At 38.4% G+C, this 24,179-nt stretch overlaps 3 protein-coding genes across 8 annotated transcripts; 1 reads left to right on the forward strand and 2 right to left on the reverse strand.

The window, feature by feature from the left end:
* Positions 1-4,772: 4,772 nt before the first annotated feature.
* LOC132256837 (uncharacterized) lies at positions 4,773-20,864 on the reverse strand. 6 transcript variants are annotated; one of them, XM_059753401.1, is made up of 13 exons: positions 13,586-14,283; positions 12,587-12,683; positions 12,384-12,440; positions 12,032-12,150; positions 11,570-11,698; positions 11,164-11,386; positions 10,550-10,607; positions 10,281-10,488; positions 9,933-10,206; positions 8,899-9,246; positions 7,183-7,383; positions 7,009-7,122; positions 4,773-6,708 (listed from the first exon to the last, which is right to left on the reverse strand). In XM_059753401.1, exons 1-13 carry the CDS (start codon positions 13,640-13,642, stop codon positions 6,446-6,448), a joined length of 2,148 nt encoding a protein of 715 aa, XP_059609384.1. In that variant the 5' UTR covers positions 13,643-14,283; the 3' UTR covers positions 4,773-6,445. The 6 variants fall into 6 exon arrangements, with proteins under 6 accessions (XP_059609384.1, XP_059609385.1, XP_059609383.1 ...); XM_059753402.1 differs by having other exon boundaries at positions 7,009-7,116; positions 12,032-12,153; XM_059753400.1 differs by having other exon boundaries at positions 12,032-12,153.
* LOC132256835 (alpha-mannosidase 2) lies at positions 14,659-22,284 on the forward strand. Its single transcript, XM_059753399.1, has 6 exons — positions 14,659-14,939; positions 16,725-17,337; positions 18,034-18,126; positions 18,203-18,397; positions 18,489-20,001; positions 20,158-22,284. Exons 2-6 carry the CDS (start codon positions 16,948-16,950, stop codon positions 21,465-21,467), a joined length of 3,501 nt encoding a protein of 1,166 aa, XP_059609382.1. The 5' UTR covers positions 14,659-14,939; positions 16,725-16,947; the 3' UTR covers positions 21,468-22,284.
* Positions 22,285-22,763: 479 nt separating this feature from the next.
* Positions 22,764-24,155, reverse strand: LOC132256970 (probable electron transfer flavoprotein subunit alpha, mitochondrial). Its single transcript, XM_059753608.1, has 3 exons — positions 23,999-24,155; positions 23,105-23,875; positions 22,764-23,030 (listed from the first exon to the last, which is right to left on the reverse strand). The coding sequence occupies exons 1-3, from the start codon at positions 24,038-24,040 to the stop codon at positions 22,854-22,856; spliced, it is 990 nt and encodes a 329-aa protein (XP_059609591.1). The 5' UTR covers positions 24,041-24,155; the 3' UTR covers positions 22,764-22,853.
* Positions 24,156-24,179: the final 24 nt, after the last annotated feature.

Consider the following 24,179-nt stretch of genomic DNA (forward strand, 5'->3'; position numbering starts at 1 on the left):
GTCTCATTTCCCAGCAATTTGCAGAGTCTCCCGCCATTCGACCCCGCACAGCTAATTGCAAATTGAAGAGCAATTTATTGTGGAATATTGAGCCTAATTTGAATGCTCAAGAGGCACTTTATGAAATTTATATGAGAGAAAAGTTATGTATAGCTAATGATACTTCTATTTTTGTCCATTTTTTTCACTTACTACATACATACATATGTATGGAAAATGTTATCGTATAGTTCTTTGTGAAAATGGTAAAGTGTGTTGGCGATGTAGATTACATTTCTCATTTACCAATTGATTACATGAATTACACAGATGGGCCACATACGGAAGTATGTATGAGGTATATGTACATGGCTTTCTATATATAATTATATACATATAGAATTATAAACATGCATGCACATAAGGAGATGGAAGCGCATTTCTGTTTTGAATATCTTTCCACCATAATTCTAATATTAAAGTCTGGTCACACACTCTTTGTTTTACAGTTGTGTGCGGAGGGTCTTTATCGTGTTCAATTAGACGATGTTTTCACTATCATCATTAGATTGTCAACACTATGTAATGATTCAGGTTGATGCAAACACACACAGTATATAAATATTATCATTTAATTACAATATATCGGTTCTTTGCGCTCACTCGAGTGTTCGCCAAAGCGTATTGTTGGTCTTTTTTTGCTGTCCTAAACGTCTTTTAAAAAAAACATGGGGTTTTGTCATATCGCACGAAAGATATTTTAAAAATTCATGGAACTTTTGAGGGCACAATTTTTTACATGCCGCGATGAGTAAACAAGAGAGATTGAGGATTGCAAATTTAATTTTTGCAACAAATTCCCCATATATAGCTACAACAAATTGAGCACTCAATTTTCATATATGCCATGCAGAGGGAGAAACACAAGTATATACAACAAGATGTACATCTGCCGAGTGTCTATTTGGAATATTTGTGGCTTTGCGAGACTCTGCCACAATTCTAAACTTCACTTTCATCACCGAAAATATTTATCTTCCACCCCGCAACAATTTGTTTTATCGCGCGCTCCACGAGATGAAATTTTATTAAATTCCTCTTCTCCACACGCCGTACTCTAGATAAGTACTTTAGGGAAAAGAAGGAACACAATTGTGACTAATGAACATCCAATACAGACAAGGCGCGATGCAACACCTTCGGAAGGTGGGCAGCAACTATTATGCGTGAGAGATAAAAAAATGTACTGAGCGTCCGAAAATGATTTTTAGGGAAATCCACACACATTCTCGTCTTATACCAAACACACCATCGCGCTGTGAGACTCGGCGGAAAAATTCACTCGCACATTTGGCTCGATATTCCTTGGGAATAGCACTGAAGTAGTCACATACAGTTCATATTTGAGACTGGTATAGGTCGAGATTTACCTTCAATAGGCGCCAATCTGCGCGGGCGCAGCGAGTGCAAAAAAAGCACCGAGAAGGCAGGAGAGAAAGAGCTTTTCCCACTTTCACCCACATCTCTCTGTTTAGCTTCTCCCTGTTTTGTCATCTGACTGATGGATTCCTATTTTACATGGTCACGATTTACTGCTTGTATGCGCCCCCCCCATATGTATGTACCACCCGAGCCTCAAAATATATATACAAAATCGCACAAAAAAGCGAAACTTCAACAATGAGCGTATTTGTGAAGTGGGAATCCGATAGTATTTTTATTCCCTTTTCAATCCAATATGCCTCACAATTCAGTCTCCCAGCAATTCATGAAGAACGGAGGAAAATTGATTCTGCAATCGTGCACTGTGACACTAATTGCAACATCATTCTGTGCAATAAACGCTTGCACCAGTTCCAGGGCGAAGTGAAGAGCATTGGTGAATCTAAGTGGGAAATAATAAATGAAAATCCGGATCTTTTCCCCATGAAATTTGATAAACATGGAATAAAATTGGGTTCTTTTGAATAAAACATATCGCTTGCTCAAGCCTTTTCACCTTTCCAACACATCATGGGAAGCTTCGCAGATATTGCAAGTGATATGGCTTGTAAGGGAGAAAATGTATAACTCATGAAGAGGACATTGCATAAAAAATTTACACCCTTCTTGGAAACTCACAGAAGCATACAATGGGATCGTTAAAGACTTTCCCCAAAATCCTTTGTTCACTTTTGCCCACATTTTTCTCAGAACTTATTAAGTATTTGAAATCCAATGGCGTGGGCGAAATATTACAGCCCATCAGCCCACCTATTTTAACTTCATTAATTTCTTTCAGCTTGCCAAATACACCGTTCTCATCGTTTAACCCTTAGTTCATATGTTAGGTGAAAACTTTAATCACAAATACCCTCTATATCATTGTAGTTTTCTAAGAACGTTCAAGCATCTTCAAAGTCTAAAAAATAATTTTTTTAAAACAAAAGCTGGCTAAAGATCAAAATCTTTGAAAATTTTAGTTTGTCTGGTTTTATATTCAGGTTTTGGCACACATAGTCTATATAGACTACCAACATCTACCAAAAAAGGAAAGCCCAGGTATTCATATTCATTCCATAAAGTGTCACGTTTGTGCAGTATCCATGATTATTTGAATTGGACGAATTTATAATGCCTTGTTTGAGTACATATAAGGCAGTTTATCCCCTAAAACACAACAGAACATGTAAATTAATACTCAAAGTTTCGTACCATAAATCATCCCGCTCAAATATTTTGAAGCTCAGCCTGAGTCTCAAATCTGTAGTCTGAACTTGTTAATTTCTAAGGTTTATTAATGAATTTCTCTCATTTCAGGCAATTTCACAATTTTGTGCTTTAGTGAATTCACTGGAGAATCCCAATCACTCTGACATGCATCCGCTTCACGCTAGAACTATAGAGGTAGAATTTCTATTCATGATACCATTGAGACACTTCGATTCCATATCTGAGTCAATATAAGGTCGGTGTGTTTCCAACCTCCACTTCCTCTTGTACGCTCTAATTACGAATTCATGATATTGAATGTCAGTTATGAAGTGATATTACTGTTTTCATTGCAGAAACCAATCAGGCAAATTATGACGAGTTGACTTGAATCTCTGCCAATGAGGAAAAGCGGACGGCGTTTGTTCGGAAACGATGTAATTTGGAAGTAAAAATTGCACAGTTCTCAAGTTTCACTGGCTCCTAATTGTTTTGCTAACAGGCTATTTAGACGCTTTCTGGCGTTAACGATTATTTTCACGAAGTGGCTATTAAATATACAGGTCATCATTCTTAATGGGCCTCCGTTGCGATACATTATGTGCGCTGTCTTATTTAATTTTAATTCAATTTTCCCCTTCATGAGAATTTTGCCAAGTCATAATCTTCATGTTAGATTATCAGTGAAATCTCTAAAAGGCTTTTATGCAAATTCTTAATGAACTCTTCACCACTATTTGGGTCCATTTTTATGAATGGCGTAGAGAGCTTTTTTGCGGACAGAGGGTGAAAGTGAAGGCATGACAGCGATGGCACCGCAAGTGTCCACATGGAGGTTTGATAAATTGATCATAAATTAATCAAATATAGGGGTGGTTGTTCAGTGTGGATCTGTTTACTAACAAACACGCACTGTCTCTGTACATGGGCATGACTCAGCCTGCAAGAGAGTGTGCGAGTGTGGCTCTAATTGGAATACTCTAATTAATAAGCGATTATAGCAAGATTCTAGGGCCACGAACCCGTGAAATGGGAGCAGAAATTATAATGCAAATATTTTCAATCTAATTTCAATTGCATATTCAAATTTACCGACTAAACTTTGGCAAGTCAAACATTTTGGGGGTTGTAATGCGTGAGGCAATATAAACTTGAGTGCAGAAATAGGTACTAAAGCTCACAAATAATGCAAATATGTTTTAATTCACTCGTATGGGGACTAAAATGTAGCCCATAGAGTGTTTTATCAAAGCGTCCTTATCGCCAACACTCTGTTACATTTTGTTTCGTGAGATAATAGAAAGCAGCAGATAATAAATTATATTAATATACGAGGGTGTAAGTGAGAACTCATTATATCCCACGTACATACGGAATTTAATATTAAATCTGACGCCACAAGAGTGGCATAATACCCCAAAGCTCATCGTCTCCGACATACCTTTTATTTCATTTCGCCGTGGATTTCCTTGACTCAATTATGAAGATTTTATCTCGGGCCCTCCTACCCTCGGGTCAATGGTCATATTCACGTACATCCGACGAGCTTGTGGGCATCCCACAAAGATAAACAATCCCACACGTTCAGTGGCGTAACAACATGAGTACATAAGCTTATGTCTTCATTTCGAACATAGCTTTTTGACGGTACATTTTTGTGATTTATGCAAAAAGCCTTCTGTACAAGCGTGGGCACACAAACTTGGGATACATATTTTTTAAATCAAAGATAAGAATTTAAGATTATGATCATGGTATTAAATTGGGATAATATTAAATTTAATTCATTTCGGTTAAACTCGGAAACAACTGGTGGAAGAGAGCTAATATTCACACTACGCTACTGCACTCGTTGTCCATCTGAAGTTGGGGAAGGTTGAAATAAGAGGGTCAGGTTTTGAAATAATTCGTGCACTTTATTTCTTCATTGTTACATGAGAAGTTACAACGGATCTTCAGCTAAATTTCTGATTCTCTTTGCAATACCAATTCATCAATTTGTTATCAATTTATAATGTGTGTTTTTCTCAAATGGATGAGACGCGTTTTTGTTTGCAGCGCACTTTATGAATACGTCCTGTTTTTGTCTGAACTGTCAAGAAAATTGTTGGAAAGCGTTCACAAAATATCATTACAAATTTCACCTTTATGCTTGGAAACACAACAGAGGCGAACAAGACGAAAAGCGTATACATTATTTAATTTCTTACTAATTCTTGATAGAGAATTCGATACAGAACTTCGTAGCAAACATGTTTAGCACAAATTTAGTTTTCAAACAATATCTTGGCCATGGAAAATATTGACATATTCGTACATACAGTTCCCCTGGGCGGGAAAGTTTAATACTCCTTTCAGCCTGAGCGAAGGAATGTGTGTGGCGAATGTCTAAAGAGGGTTACACGCAATACCTCTCCTCTTATTGAGGTACAGATTTCTTCCTCGTCTATATAGTAAATAGTTAAGTGACCGCACTAGTTTGTATGGATATTTAGTTATCTTCATAATGTGATGCGATAAAATTAATACTTTTCTCCACCTCCTGTGAGGATGTGACCTAAAAATGAGATTTTGAACATTTTATCTCAAGTGAGTGTGTACAATTGGATAATAGTGTTAAAATGTGGGGAAGAAATTCGATTTCGACTGTGATTCTACAAATATATCTTTCATAAACAATTAAACGGCATAAATTTCTGCTCATCCGCGCATTTTTCCTTCTTTCTCTCTCCGTGTGTATTTGTGTATTTGTGTGCTTGTATGTACGAAATACATGCCTTATGTATACTTTTTGTTCACCTTTCTTCCGGAGAAAATATAAATGAAGAGGATTGGACGGGCAATCACTTAGCAAATACACCTACTCGTCCGCTGATTCGCATGGTAATGTTCTGGGTAAGAAAAATATTAAGGGTACTCACTGTGACACTTCCTAATGAAAAACTTTACAGCTTAAGCCTTTTATATCTCCCACAGATACAAAACATGCAAATCAGCAGCCATTCATTATCATCTCACACCACTCTAGATTTTCATATGAATTAACATTGTATTTTTTTGTTTATGTTCCTGAAATATTTGCTATATTTATCCTCCCTCTGCGGCTATTTTCTGGCTTCCACAATTTTTTTGTTTGGTAAGAAGAGTAATAGACGGAGTATTCCATTATATGCGTTCCTGTATATCAACTATGTACCTTTATATAGTGGTAGAATGTAGCATTACAATGGCCGTGACAATAGGAAAAATTGTTCGTAAGTGTGAGGAATGTTTTTAAAATGTTTGTTTTTATAATTGTATCAAAGTCTCCCCATTCACTGTGGCGCTTTTCAATCATTTGGTATCAATGAGTAAGGGTTGATCAGCAATTGCTTCACAGTGGATTTTTCAACATGATTTATCACTGTGAATATAGATAAAAATGTTGTTAGTAAAAACGACATCTAGACTAATCAAGTCACTAAGTTAGGGCTGCATCAACAAGATAATAATTTCAATATTAAATCTGACTGTACCTAACTGATTTATTAAATACAATACCACTTCACCTATTCTGTCAGCATATAAGTAATGTTTTACCCATGGTATATAAAACTTAATACTTTATATAATTTATGCTTTCTCATTTTTCATCGCTCAAAATGTGTTGTTCTCAATAATGTGAAATTTACGCTGCTATTTTATCTCTTTCAAGGCTGAGTCGGAATCTGGAGCTGAGCCCCTTTTGCTACCCTGTCAGCGAATTCGCTACTCTACGCCATCTACACATAGCTTCTTAAGCCTTCTCGCCACCCCAGAAGCGATCGAAGCGATCGTGAGCCTTCTCAAGTGGCTCTGTGCTTGGCACACCCGGACGAGCCTTGCTGTCAGACTCAAAGGCAGGATCCTCCAGACGACGCAACGTCGATCCCGGTACTGCCTTATCATACCTCACTTCTGCTCCTGGATCCGGAGCTGCCATAATAGTCGACATTGTCATGGGATCGGGATTCTTCTGGGCCTGTCGCATTGTTTGTCCAGCAGAAGCTTCCTTGGTGGCTAAAATAGTGAAATATTTATGAATTAATCTGCAGATTGTTCATATTTTAGATTATGAAGTTAAATTATATATATTTTGCCAAAATAAGATGACTACACGATGACTACGTTTCATTATGATCATAATTGTTGAAATTATAGAAAAGGAAACAAGGGAAATAGAGATGAGAACATGCAATTGTAATCTTGGAATAACTCAGTGGTGCGTTTACAGAGTAAATCTAATATTTCCTCTTATTTCCCTAGAGTCCCATTCAAGATGAAGACAGTGACTAATGAGACGATTATAAGGATGCTTACCTTCCATTCGCAGCTGCTCTGCTAACTCTGGCGGTGCTGAAAGTGGTGCTGGTGGTGGTTTATCAACTGGTGTAGAAGCCTTAAAGTCACTTTGGGGTCTCATAACAGCTTCACCTTGTAAAATTTCAATTGATTAAGCTCAGATCTTTGACAGAAATACACTTCAATCCTTACCATCCCTGACATTCTGGGTCACCGTGAATGTCTTGCCAGTATCAAGAGGCACTGTCCAGTTTACAGGATCAGGAGAGCGCATGAGGATCTGCTCGGGTGACTTGACCCTGGTTGGTTCTGGCGGTGACTTGACGATGTACTCAGCACTTTCCGGGAGAGTCGGACTGACGCCTCTACCTTCGTCTGCGGCATCATCCTCGGCTAAAATGAAAAGTGACCTCTTTTCAGCTCACTTGAGAAGATACGATTTTATTTATGTTTCTTAAAGATGGCTTAAGTTCTTAATGCTTCGCACATGCATTCACTTGGTTTATATCTATGTACAAATTTCAGACAAAGAATTTATTATGGTTTTTTCCAAGTATTAACCAAAACTTCTCTTGATTGTAAAACATGATTGTGAAAAGCTTCTATGGCATGTTGAGGTGATTTATAATATTGAATGAATGAATCTGTAAATATACTTATCTTGTGTTTTTTGTAAAATTACAGAATTTTCAAAGAATGTCTTTCTGTATAAAAACATAAATTGAACTGAAAGGTAAAAAACATGAAGATGGACACACTACTACACATTAAGTGCAATTCAATATTGGACATTAAGTGATAGAAGGTGAAGCCGAAATGTTCAAACTTTTAACACTCATCAAAGACAAACAGTTCACTTTGTTGCAAAAAATTGTTGATTATACGAAAAGTAAGTAAAAGGCACAATTCCTTCACGATAATACAATGTAAAATCAAGAGAAAATCATTCGGTAATTTAAATTCGGCTGATATATCCTCAGACTTGCATTTATGCAGTCATTTGTATTTCTCATTTATTACAAGATTTAATAAAAATTTGGAAAAGGCTCTTTTATCTTGTCTTTCATCTTTTTTTCAATAAAATTTGCTTTGAAGATTTGTTTTCTACTTACTTTCCGCCGATTTCTTATTTCGCCGATTGAATCTGATCATGGAATCGGCCATCGGATCACCATTTATCACTGCCGACTTTGGTCTCAACTGATGGTTGTTAGCTGTTTTAACTGATTTACGCAAATGAGGAGCGAGGGTCTTTGACGGGACATCACTGCTATCGGCGTGCAGTGAATTGGGCAAGTGGGACGTGGGAGCCGAGAGTGCTCTGCTGGGATGCAGAGAACTACTCTTGGAACGGAAAGATTTCGGGGTAGTGGAAAGGGTGGCTAGAAATAAGTACAACAGAGAAATAATATCAATTAATTAGATTGTCTATTGTCTATTGGACTGGTGGGCATTCTCTCCCCAACACGGACAGCTACGGAGGAGGGCGCAGTTCCACCCATCACAATAAAAAGGGTGGGCATGAAATTTAATTGAATTGCGACACGGCTCGTTACTCCTTGCAGGAAACATCCATGGAGGATAATTTGCAATTATCAGGAGGCTATTCCGGCACACAAACTTTTCCAAAGAGGCAAGGAGTTGACGCGAAAAGTTCATTAAACTTCTGCGATAAAGAAAAGCCCCTTCATGGGTACATCAATGGTGGGATTATACTAAGGAAAATAAAGGAGCATGCTTCGAAAGAGTAAATCTAGTACTGGAGTACATGCTATAAAGTATGTAGTATTCAAATGAGCACAATTATTAGAAATTCATGTGGAGTTGTAATGCTCTATGATATCCAATTGTTTGTTAGAATTGTCAATTTTCATCACTTCAGACTAAGTTCTATTTTATGGCACTCACTTGGCCTCGGTCGGCGCTCCTCCGGACCCTTCTTGATTGTTTTGGCGGCCACTGCAGTAGTTGGAGCCGTGGAGCTGCTCGTGGAGCGAGATTGTCTCTTGGGCGAGCTTCCTGAGTCAATCACAGTGGGTCCCACCGACTGAGAGCGACCCTTGTGGCCACTCTTCGGGATCTTCTTGGGGCTCCCTTTCTGCGGACTAGACTTCTGCGGGCTCTCATGGCGTGACGAGATGCTCTTTTTAGGACTTCCGCGCTGTCCCGGAAAGTGATCATCTTCTCGATTTCTGGGAATCGTTGGCATTAACTTATCTCGAGTGGGTGATGGCAAGAGAGTCCCCTCTTCCACATCTAAAAGAGCGTTCATTCGACGATGATTTCCAAAATTCACTTTACTTCTGAATAAAATTTACTATGTCGTCAAAGTGTTGCGGATTTGTTAATATTAACACTAGTTGTACACATTTGACATTTATTGTTGGGAATTTTCAAATAATTTATTATTCCACCACTACTTATCTCTTTAAGCTCAGAAAAGAATTCAATTATGCCCAATAAATACTTTAAGGATCGATTGAAGTATTAATTCATCACAGAAGATGCTTGCAGTAAAAATCTATGATTTGTTTAAGACAGATTTTGTCAAAAGTTAAATGCTATTTGTCAAAGTATAGAAAAAAGAATCTATATAAATTTTTGACCATACTATCACTCAAATCTTATATTAAACTTTTTGTCGAATAATCAGGCCACAAGTGGTTTCATGGATTAGGGAATTTGGGTAATTTTAAACGGTTTCTGAGGACTTGTTAAATATTAAGTACATTGAGGAAAGTTGTAAATACTTTCGATAAAGGTAAACTCAAATTAAACAAAATTTACTGAAAGTTAAATATATCCATAACTTTTGGCGTAATCTCATGCCACTTTGACCTATTAAACTAACACATGTTTGGTGTTTGTGGACCAATTTTTTTTTGATATCTCCAAGCAAACGTAAAGCAACACTGTCATTATGGTCTATTGATTTCACTTACCTGGACCAGTGGTCCTCTCGAGATGATGACGCACAGCATCACGTCGAAGAGCATTATCAAAAGTTGGGTAAACTTGTCCTGATGCTTTATGCGAGGGTGCTTTAGTTGGGGAACTTTTCTTCGTGTTCTCCTTGTCTTTCTCCTCCTTTGTGTACGGACGCACTGTCGATGCAAGCGATAGGGCAGACAATGAGCTACGGCGCGAAACTTGCTCCCATAATTTCTCCTGTTTCTTGTATAGCTCCGGGTCTATCTCAATACCCCATCCTCGGCACTAAAATATATTACATGAAAGCGAATTGAAAACAAAAAATCTTTTTGGTGAATTTTCGCAGCTGGAGTGCTCACCTTGTATTCTCCGGCTTTCTTTCTGAGCTCAAGCACGTCCTTGTACCACGAATCTCCGTGAATACCATACTTGTATGACTTATTATTGTCATTCTTCGTAGCAGTATCAACATTGTCCGCTGAAAACCCGTATTTCTCCTTCTCAGAATATCTTTGATTGTTCTCTGTCGCATCAAACTGCTTCTTTCTATACATTGTCTTGTCAATGCTGCAAAGAAGGAGATATTTCAGTTGGTGGGATCATTAAATATAATACTTGGAGTACCCACTTATTGTGAAGAGACTCATCAATTTTGGTCACCAAGGGCTCTAACTCGAAAGCAGCAGCTGAAATAAAGGGACAGGCGCTTTTTTATTTACTAATTGGGTAAATTTGGACAACAGAGAGAGATTATATAAAGTTATACGATTTTCAGTTAATCCTTTGAGAATGTATCACTTTTAGAGAAACATTGCGAACATTGCATCCTGCACTATAACAACACCTGTTGAGTGCCTATCAAGTTACAACGTTTACTCCTAATTCTGTGCTCTCCACTCTTTATGAAAATTGTATCCGAACCAAATTGCCATAAATACACTTAAATATATATTTCTAAATCGAGGTGTCAACTATCCAGAAAAGAAAAAGAAATCAGGTAAGAATTGCACTCGGACAGTTACAGGAAGAAAAAAATGCAATTAGCTAGGTAAATACACTTTGCAGTAATAAAAAGTTGTGGGGAAATGGAAAGGAAAACGAGATGAACGGAAAAGAGAAAACAAGTTAAATTGTTATAACAAATACATCCATTATATCCTATCACTTAAATATAAAAAGGAAGAATATATAAAGTGAAATAGAATGTTGCAAAAAGGAAAATCAGCGACGTTGAAGTCGCACCTTCTCTCTTTTCTGTTGTTCTTTTTTTATGTACTGTTGTAATTGGAATTGACTGCGCCTGTTGTTTGATAGCGCCCATTGATATTGATTTTCTAGGAGGCTCCACAGTATCATCTGTTTGCCCTCGAATGACCCTATGTACATTAGGCCACACAAATTGCAGACGATACTCTGTGCTCAGTTTTGATATTGTCTTTTTGAATAGTCCACTTGACTCACCAGTCTGCAAAAGGTAAGGGGAGATGGTTAATTTCGCCATTGCAGCTGGGATGTTTGATTTTCGGGAATAAAACATTTATTGGGCTCTCTATGGCACGGCATCACGGATACTCAGCCGTGTGCCATATGCCAAAAGAGATGGGGAAATACACGGTATATATATGTATACACACTCTTTGGAAAATACCTTTTTCACAGACAATTGATTCCCGTCCACTATTTCACGCATCGTAGATGATGCGCGTCCCTTCGCGACACTCTCCGGAGGACCTTCAGATTTACTACGTCTAGATGGAATCTGACAACGTTCTCCAGCCTGAAATGATAAAGCACCGTCAGTCGTCATGTTTTGCTAGTGCTAACATAAACTTTATTTATAGAGAAGTCGGAAATACGGCCCTCCTACAATTTACGGTATTATTTTAGGACCAATTTTATCCTTTTGTCCGCTATTATTTAAAATTTCTCGTCCCCCATCTCCTGCTATAAATAAACCCACTATTGTTTCCGTGCAAGGAAAAGGCAACCACTTTGCATGTGAATCTTGATGAAAAATCTAGAGCATTAGTTCCGAAACATCTATCTTTTTCTGGTCAAGAGAGTAATTGCTGAGGACATGACCTGCCTTAGAAGAACAGTCTAATCTTACCCGAGCTCTAGTTATACTCTCGTTTCTCCCATCAGATGCATCACAAGACATGAATTCATTGGTTTTATAAGCTAATTCCGGGCATTTCTTCCGTCTTGGCAGTGGAGGCTCATTTATTGCTGCTGAAATTGATAGAAAACAGATACATAAGCTCATATTAATAAAGTTAAAAAGGATTCAATATAATTCTATAAACACAGAGCAGCATTATTTAGTGAAGATTAGACAAATAAATTTTCTCAAATGAGATGCGTCATTAATTAGCGCAAATTACATCGATTTTGAATACATAGAGAAGACACAAAAAGTTTATGATGTTCGCTAGAAGCAATTTAATAGTGTTGCTCTTCACCTTCAGCAGGCTTATCCTCTTCGGTTGATTTTGAGTAAAAATGTTCCGCAGAGCTGACTGTTTGCGATAACATACAAAATGTGTATTATTTTTTCGATAAATAACTTTTACTTTGCATATTTTTTCTAACATTGTTATACCGATGGGTGCAACTGATAGAAAATAAACAGTGATCACGAGAGTGTTGTAAATATGTTAATTACCAAATTGATTGGGCGCAGGTGGTCTCCGGACCACTTCCGGTCGAGATCCTCCAGTATATTCATGCCATCGATACGTGCTGCGATACTCAGAATGAAGCTGAAATGCAAACAGATGGAAAATTTGTATAGACCAACCAAGTATTGATAAACAACGCTTTAAAACTGTAATTCAATGAAAATTTACGCAATTATGATGCAACTATATTTCGATCTGTGAGATTCACTATAAGTAAGTAATTTAAAGAACCGAAACTGAACTTGTGTACATAAATTTTCATCAATTTAAAATTAAAATGAATAATTTGATCAACCACAGAGAACAGATTTTTAGCTGAATCTGCAAAAGCAAATGCTACGGATTTTAAATTTACAACCACCCTGTATGATATATAAGAGTTACCACCAATTTGATAGGTTCTGACACCCACTAATATCTTATTAGATTCACCGTGAAATGCCAATAACTAATCCACAAAATTGGAAATGATTGATTCTCGTAAATGGATTTCAGCGAAATCCTTCTGAACAGTTCGCATGCAATTTGAACACTGACCATAAAGTATTAATTAGCAATTAAAGAGTTTGAAAGAGAGGGGCCGATGTTGGTGGGAGGGAAATTGATTGCAGAAAATGTGCGATTATTGTTTTTTCTCGCTATTTTGTGTTACGGCTTTTGCCCCATAAAGTAAGCTCAATTTTATATCTATTTTGCTACTCTCTCCTTTTCACTGCAGATATATTCTGCCATGACATATGCGAATATATGTTGTGATTGTGGAAATTCTACACATATTTCGTCCACCATTTCTCCGCTAACCAATGCAATGGCAAAGCATAATTTTTCCGCATGAAAATTCCACAAATTGCTCAAATATTTCTATTTTGTGAACCCAACACTTTTTCGGAGTTTCACGAAACTATTTCAATATGACATTCTCAATGACTCGCAATTCCCTGCGCGCTGTTCGGAACCGGGAAAAGGACTTTTTCTCAACTCACCTTATCGATTGGCATTGATGGACACGCTCTGCACAAATTCCAGAATGAGCCAATCATGAATGATTATTCGTTGTGTCCTTTTAAAGTGTTATTGTAAATGCCTCTTTGACCAATATGTTCTTCAGCAATCGCGGTTGACGTTAATTCGCAGTAAAATCGCAAGGATAGCAATCTGGATAATTTTTAATAGGTCTCCATTCGGTGTTGCCAGAGGGGCTGCAGTATTTTACGATGATCTGATTTTTGAATTTTGTTATAAAGGAATTAATTGATTTTTTTCAGGCCTTGTTGAACTCCTCCCCTGCTTATTACGAAATACTTTCACAATGCAGTGTTTCCACTTCACCGGTATTGAAATTTTCAATGTGCGTTGCTTCTTAGATTGACACGCTCGGTGTGGATTTCATTGGGACTCTACAAAGTGGATCCAATTCCGCGAATTTTCATATCACACTGGGTAGATTTTTTAATGAAAACTATTATCACACTATTGTGAGCTAATGCAGATACTGGGGATTCCACACTTTCTGTGCGACTTTACCGTGAATAACTAACGAAATTTAGTAGTAGATGTCAATTTGTAAAGAATTTTGCCAGTTTAACCGTGGTGCCGGAGAAATTGATAGGGTTTGGAGGAGTTTTCCGAAAGAACTCACAGAAGATGTGAACAATTCACTTGCAATAGAAATCAATACCGATGAGCGAGAAGGAAAAATTTTCAGTATTCATGAGACTTTCTCTAGCATTTCATGTTGTGCGCAACGCGATTTTTTCTCCACATCTCTCCAGTCAGATGACTTGGCGCCATTGGACTTTGAAATGATAGAAGAAGCCGATTATTACACTCTTTGCATGATACGACACATGCGATTCACTTCACGAGAGATCATCTGTGATCATTATGAATGAAATGTTATCTACGAACGAGATCATATGCTTAAAAAGAACTGAAAGTCAGCACAGCGCCATCCCTCGATGGCCACTGAACTCGATTTTCGCCAACCGAATATGGCAACACTGTTGTCGCGTTCGAGGCACACTGTCAAACCGCGGCTCGCATATACATCAGTATGGCTGCAAACCTATTTGTGTGAAGATGTTCTGCTCTGTGTTACTTTTATTATAATTAAGTGAATTATTGTTTCTACCCCTGTGACGCTGAAAATCCCTCAATGTTTTTCCACTTAAGCCCATTTTCTGCGGTGTGTGTGCATATTTAGGCTAATTGTGTGGCTGGAAAAGGCATTTGTTTTGCAACAGAGAAACAGTGACAGAAACTTTTGGAAGTTTTTTGCTCTGGGGACTTTCTTATGGAAAAAAACTGCAAAAGTACGCGCCTATTGTATTTTGTAAGGTGAGTGAAATTCCTTTTCCGTCCATTGAGAATCCGAAAGCGAGCAAGGAGGAAAGCTACAAATTTCCCCAAAGCAACCCATCACAGTTGGCAGAGTTTGATTGATAGTTGAGAAAAATCGATTGTTTACATGAATCTAATAACTGTAAACTCTCCACTTTTGCAAATTAGACAACAACAATTTGCAGTGCAGTCTATTAATATGCATCTATTCTAGGTTCTCGAAGAGCCAACAAATATCTTCTATGAGGCATTTTTGCTACAATCGCTAATTTTGTTAATTATTACATTAGTTTCCCCCAGTTAATTTCACTGCTTAATTACTGTAGAGAGAAGAAAATCAATTGATTGAGCTGGAAACTCAATTCTTTTATAGCGATAATCATAAAAAAAAAACAATACATTTTACTTCACAATCTCATCCAACTACACAATTTGCCAAGTCTGACCGTGGAAAAATGCAACTCAGTGCTAATTTTCTATAGTTGCGAAAAAAGAAGATTAACACACTTACGATTGAATATAAAAATTCAATTGCAGTAATGTTCGATGAGAACTTTTCCGCAACAACTTGTGTATGATTTGGATATTTCAATGGGTTTCAATGGGAAAGTAATTGTGATTATTTCACAAAAATATACACTTTTTGGTTATTTTCCATTAATTTTCTCGCCGTACCTAGTAGTAAAACAGAAGATGTGCAAAACACACAAAAGAACACAACACTTCAATTACATGTTTATACCTACTTCATTGTGTAATTTTGGAGAATTAATGTAAAAAGCACATCCGTAATTAGCAGTAAAGACAAACATTTAATTTTATATTCATATTTCTTTAGCGGATTTTTTTTGGAGAATCATTCACCTAGTTTTTTAAGTTTGATTCCGAAGCGGAAACACTGTCTCTATAAATTATTAATACAAATAGCTGTGAATTCCCCTATAATAGTATCTTTGAAAGTGATTAATTTGTATTTTTGCCGATCTATGACGTCGTCTGCTTTTGAACTGATCGTTTCCCCTTGATACATCCACAGATATTGCAATCAAATCATTCTTTACTTTTCGAGATAGATTGTGATATTTTGTTGTAAGTAATTATGAGATTGTTTACAGATCAATTACTCAAATTTAAGGGTAGGGGGTAACTGACCATTGAAACATATTTTTCAAAGTTACGTGACATCAGTGGAAAAAAAATGGTGTTTCTCCAGTTCTGTTAAAAGTATTACACGCTAATTTTATTTACTAGTTACTCCGCGAAAATATTTTTCCGTTATATTATTAAACTGAGTTGTGTTTTTTTTTTTAACTAGAAAAGGAAGAATAAAACCATGGCATTTCCAAGAATCCCAACATCCACAAAGTCTCTCTCCTTATCACACGTAAAATTGATTTAAAATGTAATTCACATGAACTAACAAATCCCTTCTTTTATTGGCATCACACAGACGCGATTTTAATTCGCTTTTTAGACACACAAAGGGGAATTTTTTTCTCAGAACATTGTAATCGTGCTTTTGCAATGACAGCATTTTGCAGTGACTCCATGTCGCATTCGCAGTGGACACGGCGGAATTTGAGACATTCGTCTCAATTCCCTCTTAATTTGATGGATCCACGCTGTATTGAGACAGCACACATAGCATTTTAGGATAGTTTCAAGTGGATGTTTGCAGAAGGAATGTTAAATGTTTCACAGAATTTCTCAGAAACCTGAGACGGAGAAATTTGGACATTTTTTAAACTCTTTCTTCTCCGTCTGTTTTTTGTTCTTTCGCAGAATTATTACAACCATGACAATGACAAAAGAGGCTGTCTAATGATGTGCAATGGTAAAATTTATTGTTAGCTGTTCCACTAAATACTGCCCTCATATTGCAAAATAGGAATAGCACAAATTTGTGAAGTAAGAAATTCATGAAATGGTAAAACCAAACAATACCTAAAATAAAGTAAGAGGCAAGCAAATAGCAGTGAAACGCAGCAAAAATTCAGCAACAAAGATGAATGTGAAGATCTTTCGAAGAGGCTCAGCAAGATGCATTGGACTGCTGTCGGCTTTGGTTACAATACTCCTCTGTCTATACTACATCTCAATGGGACAGCCGCAATCCTCCGCACGAGAGCGCGGTGCCACCGACAAGAGATCCCATACAAATGAAAAGCTTAAGGCGGCAAATGAGTCATGGAACAACTGGCTGGACCTCAGCAAGCAGGAGTCGAGGAAGAAGATGATTGGTAATCTGATACAGTCGAAGAATTCGTCAAATTCTATTGACGACGGAAAGTTCTCTGCGCTGAGCATCAATGAGGACTGGACAAAGTGCAGAAAACTGGATGAGAGCCAATCGGACATCACAACATTGGAAGAATTTGCAAAATTTGACTTCCAGGTAGAAAAAAAATGATATCAGTGCAAGCATCAGTCACTTAATTCTGTCTTGCAACATTCAAACCTTTCATAAAAGTATTTCATCACACTCTCAGATCATTCTCAGTCAGATTAAACACGATTAAGTCAAGTTTCTTTTATAACAATGTGAAAAGAATACAGTTTGACCTTTGCATGATAAGTGACTGAAATTCATGTTTTACGGATTTTTAGGATTGAAATTTATTTATATAATTCGCAATAGACCTTGTTTCCATTCACAGAATGAAATAAAAGTCTTCAATATTTCCCTAAAAGAACGAATTTCTTTATCCGAGGACAAGTTTAATTTGCATTTTAAGATAAGAATATATTTGCAAAATAACACCGGGAAATACTCTGGTAATTCTCTTTTCAAAATATTAATTTATTATCACCATAAATAGCTAGGGGGTTTGAAGACTTCTAGTCTGATAAAAGACCATATTTATTAGCTGATTAAAGACCAGTGGTTTATCAGCAAAGCGTTAATGAAGTCAAACGTATCACCATTCAAAGGTTGAGAAGTATAAAAAAAAAAAAACACCAAATGAACTTAGTTAAGTGAGCAAGTGTTCCTAATATGAGAGAGATTATGCAATTTCTGCCAAAACAGGGCCACTCTCCCCTACTGCACATCTCTCTTAAATTTATATGACTTTGCCTTTCTCCTCAACAGCCCGAGTGGATGAAGAGCAAAGAGTACTGGGACAAAAGCTTTGAGGCACGTTTTGAGGAATTGCGCAAAAATCCAGAGCGCCCCCCACTTAAAGTAATTCTCTACCTCTTATTTTGCACTCTCTGACAGTTACTGAAGATCACTGAACGTCTTTCATTCGCCTTTTTAGGTAATTATTGTGCCACATTCACACAATGATCCCGGATGGCTTCGAACGTACATCAACTACTTCGAACTGGACTCTCGACAAATACTCAATCTAATCGTGGCCAAACTTCAAGAGTATGAGGACATGACGTTCATTTGGTCTGAGATATGCATTCTGCAACTATGGTGGGATCAGGCTCATCCTCAGAAGCAAAGGGTAATGCCTCAGCGATGATTTTATCGCTAATGTTGTCCCATGTTTTCCCACGAGACGTAGATATAAATAATCACCGTGTCTTGTATTTTAGGCTCTCAAGCAGCTGGTTCAGTCAGGGCGCCTTGAAATAACCACTGGTGGCTGGGTAATGACGGACGAGGCGAATGTACACATCTATGCGATGGTTGATCAGCTAATTGAGGGTCATCAGTGGGTCAAGAACCACCTCAACGTCACACCTCGCATCGGTTGGTCTATTGATCCCTTCGGCCATGGCAGCACCGTGCCATTCCTGCTCTCCTCTAGCGACTTCCAAGGCACCATCATCCAGAGGATCCACTACGCCTGGAAGCAGTGGTTTGCTAAACATCAAGCTGGAGATTTCTTGTGGAAGCCCTACTGGCAGGAACAATCACGAACCACAAATCTCCTCACACACAACATGCCCTTCGACATCTATTCCATCAAGCATTCTTGCGGCCCTCATCCCTTCATCTGTCTTAATTTTGATTTCCGCAAAATCCCCGGCGAGTATACAGAATACTCAATCAAAGCCCAGTTCATCACCAGAGAGAACATCGCCGCGAAGGCGGACCTTCTTATTGAACAGTACGCTAGAACAGCCTCCCTCTTTCCGCATAATGTTGCCCTAATTCCCATCGGAGATGACTTCCGGTACAACAAGGAGCGAGAATTTGAGCAGCAATACGTGAACTACAAGAAACTTGTGGATTACATCAATGCCCACAAGGATAGATACAATACTGAAATATCTTTTGGGACACCTGCAGACTATTTCCGCGAGGTCAAGAAGCGCCAGGATAAGTTCCCCACTCTCAAAGGTGACTTCTTCGTTTACTCAGACATCTTTACCGAGGGTAGGCCAGCTTATTGGAGTGGCTACTACACCACAAGACCATCCTACAAGATTCTAAGTCGTGATCTTGAACATAATCTCAGATCTCTGGAAATCCTCTTCACCATAGCATTCAATAGAGCGCGACAGAGCAAGAATTATGACACTCTCAGGATATTTGAAAAGAATTACGAGAAGATCATCCATGCCAGGAGGAATTTGGGACTATTCCAGCATCATGACGCCATCACGGGAACTTCCAAGTCTAACGTAATGCGAGACTACGGAACAAGGATCTTCACCAGCATTCAAGACACAATGAAGCTCCAAGAATCAACCATTGAGACTCTACTGCAGAAGAATGATCACACATTAGAGCATGGATTTATACTAAGTGAACTGGAGAGAGATAGTTTCAGTAAGATCCCAAGGAAGACACCCATCCACGTGACGCAGAACAAATCAGTGGAATTTGTGGTTTACAATTCCCTGCTCCAAGAGCGATTAGAAGTGGTTCTCCTTCGCACGTTGTCTCCCAACGTGAGAGTATTCAACAGTGAAAGAGAGGAGATGGAGATTCAGATAAATCCAGTCTGGAATATTACAGAAGCGTCCGATACGTTAACCAATATGTATGCAAGTGGAAACATCGCTAATAGGATTACAATTTCAGAGCACGAGTACGAAATAATGTTCGTGACTAAGTTGCCAGGCCTTTCCTTGTCCACATTCACTGTTGAATATCTCGGTAAGATCAGCAAACTTTCTCCCACAGAATTTACTTAAGTAGCAAAATTAAGTCAGTTACCATGAATACTGAAATATTGGTCTAAATCTAACTCTTCTTGATTTTTCTTTAAGCTTTTATTATCAGAGTATCACTTTTCTTATTTGTTTTTTACAGGTGACTCCCATAGTCGCATGGCTACAATTTATTGCAATGAATGCCATAACGATCACCACAAAGACTTTGAGGTGCGCAACAAGTTGCCTGGAGATGTGCAGCTGGAGAACCAGAAGATGAGGCTTCTGTTTGACGAGCACAGTGGCTTCCTGAAGACCGTTACAATGAAGAACATGGGTAAACCTATCCAGTGTGCAATTTATTTTGGTGCCTATCGCAGTGCCCAGTTCCACTCCGGTGCTTATCTCTTTAAAACGGATACTGATCATCAGAATCCTGAGAAAGACGTCTTGGAACAGTACACGGATATAAAGATCCTTATCACATCTGGTCCCATCGCCAGCGATGTGACTGTGATCTATGGGCCCTTTATGGCGCATACTGTGAGAATCTACAACACGAAAACTGACCTAGATCAGGCGATCTACATCGAGAATGATGTGGACTTTGAACCACCACCGAAGAATCGAGAGACTGAGCTTTTCATGCGACTGATCACTGACATTGAGAATGGGGAAACGCCTGAATTCTTCTCGGATCTCAATGGCTTTCAGTTTCAGAAGCGCGTAAAGGTCAGCAAGATCGGGATAGAGGCTAACTATTTCCCCATCACCACGGCCGCCTTCATTCAGGACAACAATTTGAGACTCACCTTGCTGACAAACCACGCTCAGGGAAGTGCAAGCCTGGAACCCGGACAACTGGAAGTCATGCTGGATAGACGCACTCTCTACGATGATTATCGCGGAATGGGTGAGGGCGTTGTAGACAGCCGACTCACGCGTCATCGTTTCTGGCTGCTGTTAGAGCCCAAGTCCAGCTCACAAGCAACACCCGCCGAGCCTGCAAAGGAGAAGAGAGATGACCAGGCAGAAAAATACAATGTTCTGAGTCTCATGGGGAATCACATGAGCAACGCTCTCAATTATCCAGCCAACATCTACTTCGTGGAACCCAGCGATGATGTTCCGCTCAGGATAAACAAAGCAGTGCTGCTCTTGAGACACACCTTCCCATGTGATTTTCATTTACTGACGCTCAGGACTCAGACGGAAATAAATCTACCTTTGTTTCCATCTAAGAACGCCCTGATGGTCGTCCAGAGACAAGGACATGACTGCCAATTGTCGCAGATCGACAACAGTTGTACCAAGTTTCGCGGCGTTGAGAAGCAGCTGTTCAGGGATGTGTTCATCCAGAATATCACTCAATCCAGCCTCACTGGGTTGCATGAGAAGTCGAGGGTGGAGAAGTTAAGTGATATGTCTATTGAACCAATGGAAGTTAGAACCTTCATACTAAGGTTCTGAGGAGTAGGACAATTTTAATATTCACCCCTAGTGTGAGTTTAGCAAATGATGGAATTTGTGCAAAAAAATGTGAATGAAAAGTCTCGATAGGAAATCTTCATTTTTTAAATGACTAGAACTAGACTATATGATTACGTCCACTGTTGATTTGTTTTAAATATTCTTTATATAGAATGATTAAAATTCCTATTTTTCACCTTATTTATAAAGAATAGATATAAGACTTGGAAGAACATATGTAACTTAAGATTTATATATACTTTATAAAATGTTCAGAGACAGAATGTATGAAAAGGATTTATAAAGGGAGCTGTAAATGTTTGATCGGGAAGCAGAGTCAAAGAGAATTATACTAAAAATTAGCAATTGACAAAAATTATCATTAGAGATCAACTTGAGAACAAATTCCTCAACAGATATTAAATCTTGAAATATTCTATACAATTCAAAGTATTACATAGATTTAATTTTCTAATGATTGAAAGTGCAGGTACATACATATGTTTGTAGAAATATATAAACACTATTTAGTGACAATGTAGAGATTAGACGGAAGCAAACATGACAAAATGTAGGTAAGGTATTTAATAAAGTATTATTATTTCATTACTTTAGAATTAGCATGGGCATTATTCAAAGATTTATTGCGTTTTTGGCTTTAATTTCAGTTCACATGCCCATTTATTTTGTACCTAATTATCTAATTTCGGTGCAGCAAAAAAAGCAGTCTAGACTAGAGGTGTATGTGTAGCAGCTTATCTATAATTGTGTTATTGTAAGAGAAATTCGTGCTCTGCAGTTCACTTTCGATCTTTCTGAGTGATCTCACCCTAAAAATTTTTCATGTAAAGAATTTCATTTCACAAATAATGTACAAGTACTAACAATAAACAACATAATTACAGCCCTGAGGAAGGAGGAAACTGACCTCCGAAACGTAGGAGAGTAAATATAATAGAGTGAGAAAAACAATTGGCCGTGCCGTTTTAATAACTTCATTTCTGAGTGAAATTATTCCAAATATTACTTTAGAATATATATATTATCTATTTGTAAATAATTTTGCATTTTTACTACAAATAAAATACCTACTTTTATTACCTGATCTATTCAGTTTTCAGCTGATGTGTCAGAATCCATACCATGACTATTGGAAGCTGATTGCGCTAATGATCACAAACTGATGTTAACCGACTGTTCCATCTCTGTGTCCAATTAGTTCTTGTTTGTTTGTGATTACTCCAAGGCCTCCGAAGCGGATTAAAATTCTTTGTCAGTTCCTATGAATACTCCGTCTTTCAGATAAATGCAATTCTTCCAATGTTTTATTAACTATTCGTATCAAATTAGGCTTAATCCCTTCAGTATGACGATATATTACTTATCTCACAATTTAGTTGTCATTTCTGGCACGGCTTTGAAGAGATCAGCTACAAGGCCGTAATCAGCTACTTGGAAAATGGGAGCTTCAGGATCTTTGTTGATCGCCACGATTGTTTTGCTGTCTTTCATGCCAGCCAAATGCTGGATGGCTCCCGATATGCCAACAGCAATATACAGTTCCTGATTAAGAGTAAAGGATATTTTGAACATTGAACTCAATCCAAAATTGGACGTAGACGTAAATTTCTACTCACCGGAGCTACGATCTTTCCAGTCTGCCCAATTTGCAGATCATTTGGTACGTATCCAGCGTCTACAGCCGCTCTGGAGGCTCCAACGGCGGCTCCAAATTTATCGGCAAGATCGTAGAGGAGCTTGAAGTTGTCTCCAGACTTGAGGCCTCGCCCACCAGAAATGATGATTTTGGCACTTGTCAGTTCGGGACGATCGGATTTTGTGAGTTCCTGGCCCACAAAAGTCGTCAGATCGGTCTTATAGTTGCCCTCAGGAGCCTTCTCTACAGCTCCACTGCCTCCTTCAGCGACTGGAGGGAAGTTCGTTGATCTCACTGTGATTACCTTCACGGGATCCTTAGCCTTAAACGTGAGAACAGCATTTCCGGCGTAGATTGTCCGGACAAATGTGTCCGCATTCTTGATAGCTATAACTTCAGAGATAGGCGAGACGTCCAGTTTGGCAGCCACTCGAGGCGTCAGGCTTTTCCCAAAAGCTGAAGCACCAGCTATGATGTGGCTGAACTTGAACTGATTCTGAGCGGCCAGGACAAGGGGTGTCAATGCCTCTGGCACGAAGCCCTTAAATGCCTCATTCTCAGCCAGAAGAACCCGAGAAACTCCCGACAACTTGGCCACAGATTCAGCAACGGAAGCACATTGCGTTCCGGCGACAAGAACAGTCACGTCGCCACCCACCTGCTGGGCAGCAGACACGGCATTTCCGGTGATGGGTGTGAGCACCTTGTCGTTGTGCTCCGCTATTACAAGAGTACTCTGGAGCCTCCGGAACTAAAAAAAAGATCAATGTTATGTAAGTTAAAATGATAATTCCCTGCTCTTTGACCTCGAAATCGACTTGGAAATCGCATGTGTTTTCGCACATAAGAAATTTAGAATATTAGATTTTGGTACCTGGTTGGCCGCAGAGAATGATCTGGAACAGCGACTCAGCATATTTTATGCAAAAAATTAGGAAATCTTGCAAAATCCAAAGGAAAATACAACTCAGCTGGCTCCTGAAACTCAACGAAACTCAAGACTACCGTTCTTCAGCGCCACGGGTGGCGAGCATTGTAAGTTTCACTACCTCGTG

Source organism: Phlebotomus argentipes, unplaced genomic scaffold, assembly GCF_947086385.1.
Source record: "Phlebotomus argentipes unplaced genomic scaffold, Phlebotomus argentipes genome assembly contig_33, whole genome shotgun sequence".
In the NCBI taxonomy this organism is placed as follows: domain Eukaryota; kingdom Metazoa; phylum Arthropoda; class Insecta; order Diptera; family Psychodidae; genus Phlebotomus; species Phlebotomus argentipes.

Bases quoted from the DNA above. Each gene is read 5' to 3' on its own strand.
- LOC132256970 (XM_059753608.1), bottom strand. From the start codon at position 24,040: ATGCTGAGTCGCTGTTCCAGATCATTCTCTGCGGCCAACCAG. The intron at 23,876-23,998 runs GTACCAAAATCT...TCTTTTTTTTAG, and splicing joins CATTCTCTGCGGCCAACCAG to TTCCGGAGGCTCCAGAGTAC. The intron at 23,031-23,104 runs GTGAGTAGAAAT...ACTCTTAATCAG, and splicing joins CTGGAAAGATCGTAGCTCCG to GAACTGTATATTGCTGTTGG.
- LOC132256835 (XM_059753399.1), top strand. From the start codon at position 16,948: ATGAATGTGAAGATCTTTCGAAGAGGCTCAGCAAGATGCATTGGACTG. The intron at 18,127-18,202 runs GTAATTCTCTAC...TCGCCTTTTTAG, and splicing joins CAGAGCGCCCCCCACTTAAA to GTAATTATTGTGCCACATTC. The intron at 18,398-18,488 runs GTAATGCCTCAG...CTTGTATTTTAG, and splicing joins CTCATCCTCAGAAGCAAAGG to GCTCTCAAGCAGCTGGTTCA.
- LOC132256837 (XM_059753400.1), bottom strand. From the start codon at position 13,642: ATGATTGGCTCATTCTGGAATTTGTGCAGAGCGTGTCCATCAATGCCA. The intron at 12,684-13,585 runs GTGAGTTGAGAA...TTTGCATTTCAG, and splicing joins CATCAATGCCAATCGATAAG to CTTCATTCTGAGTATCGCAG. The intron at 11,699-12,031 runs GTAAGATTAGAC...TTATCATTTCAG, and splicing joins AGAGTATAACTAGAGCTCGG to GCTGGAGAACGTTGTCAGAT.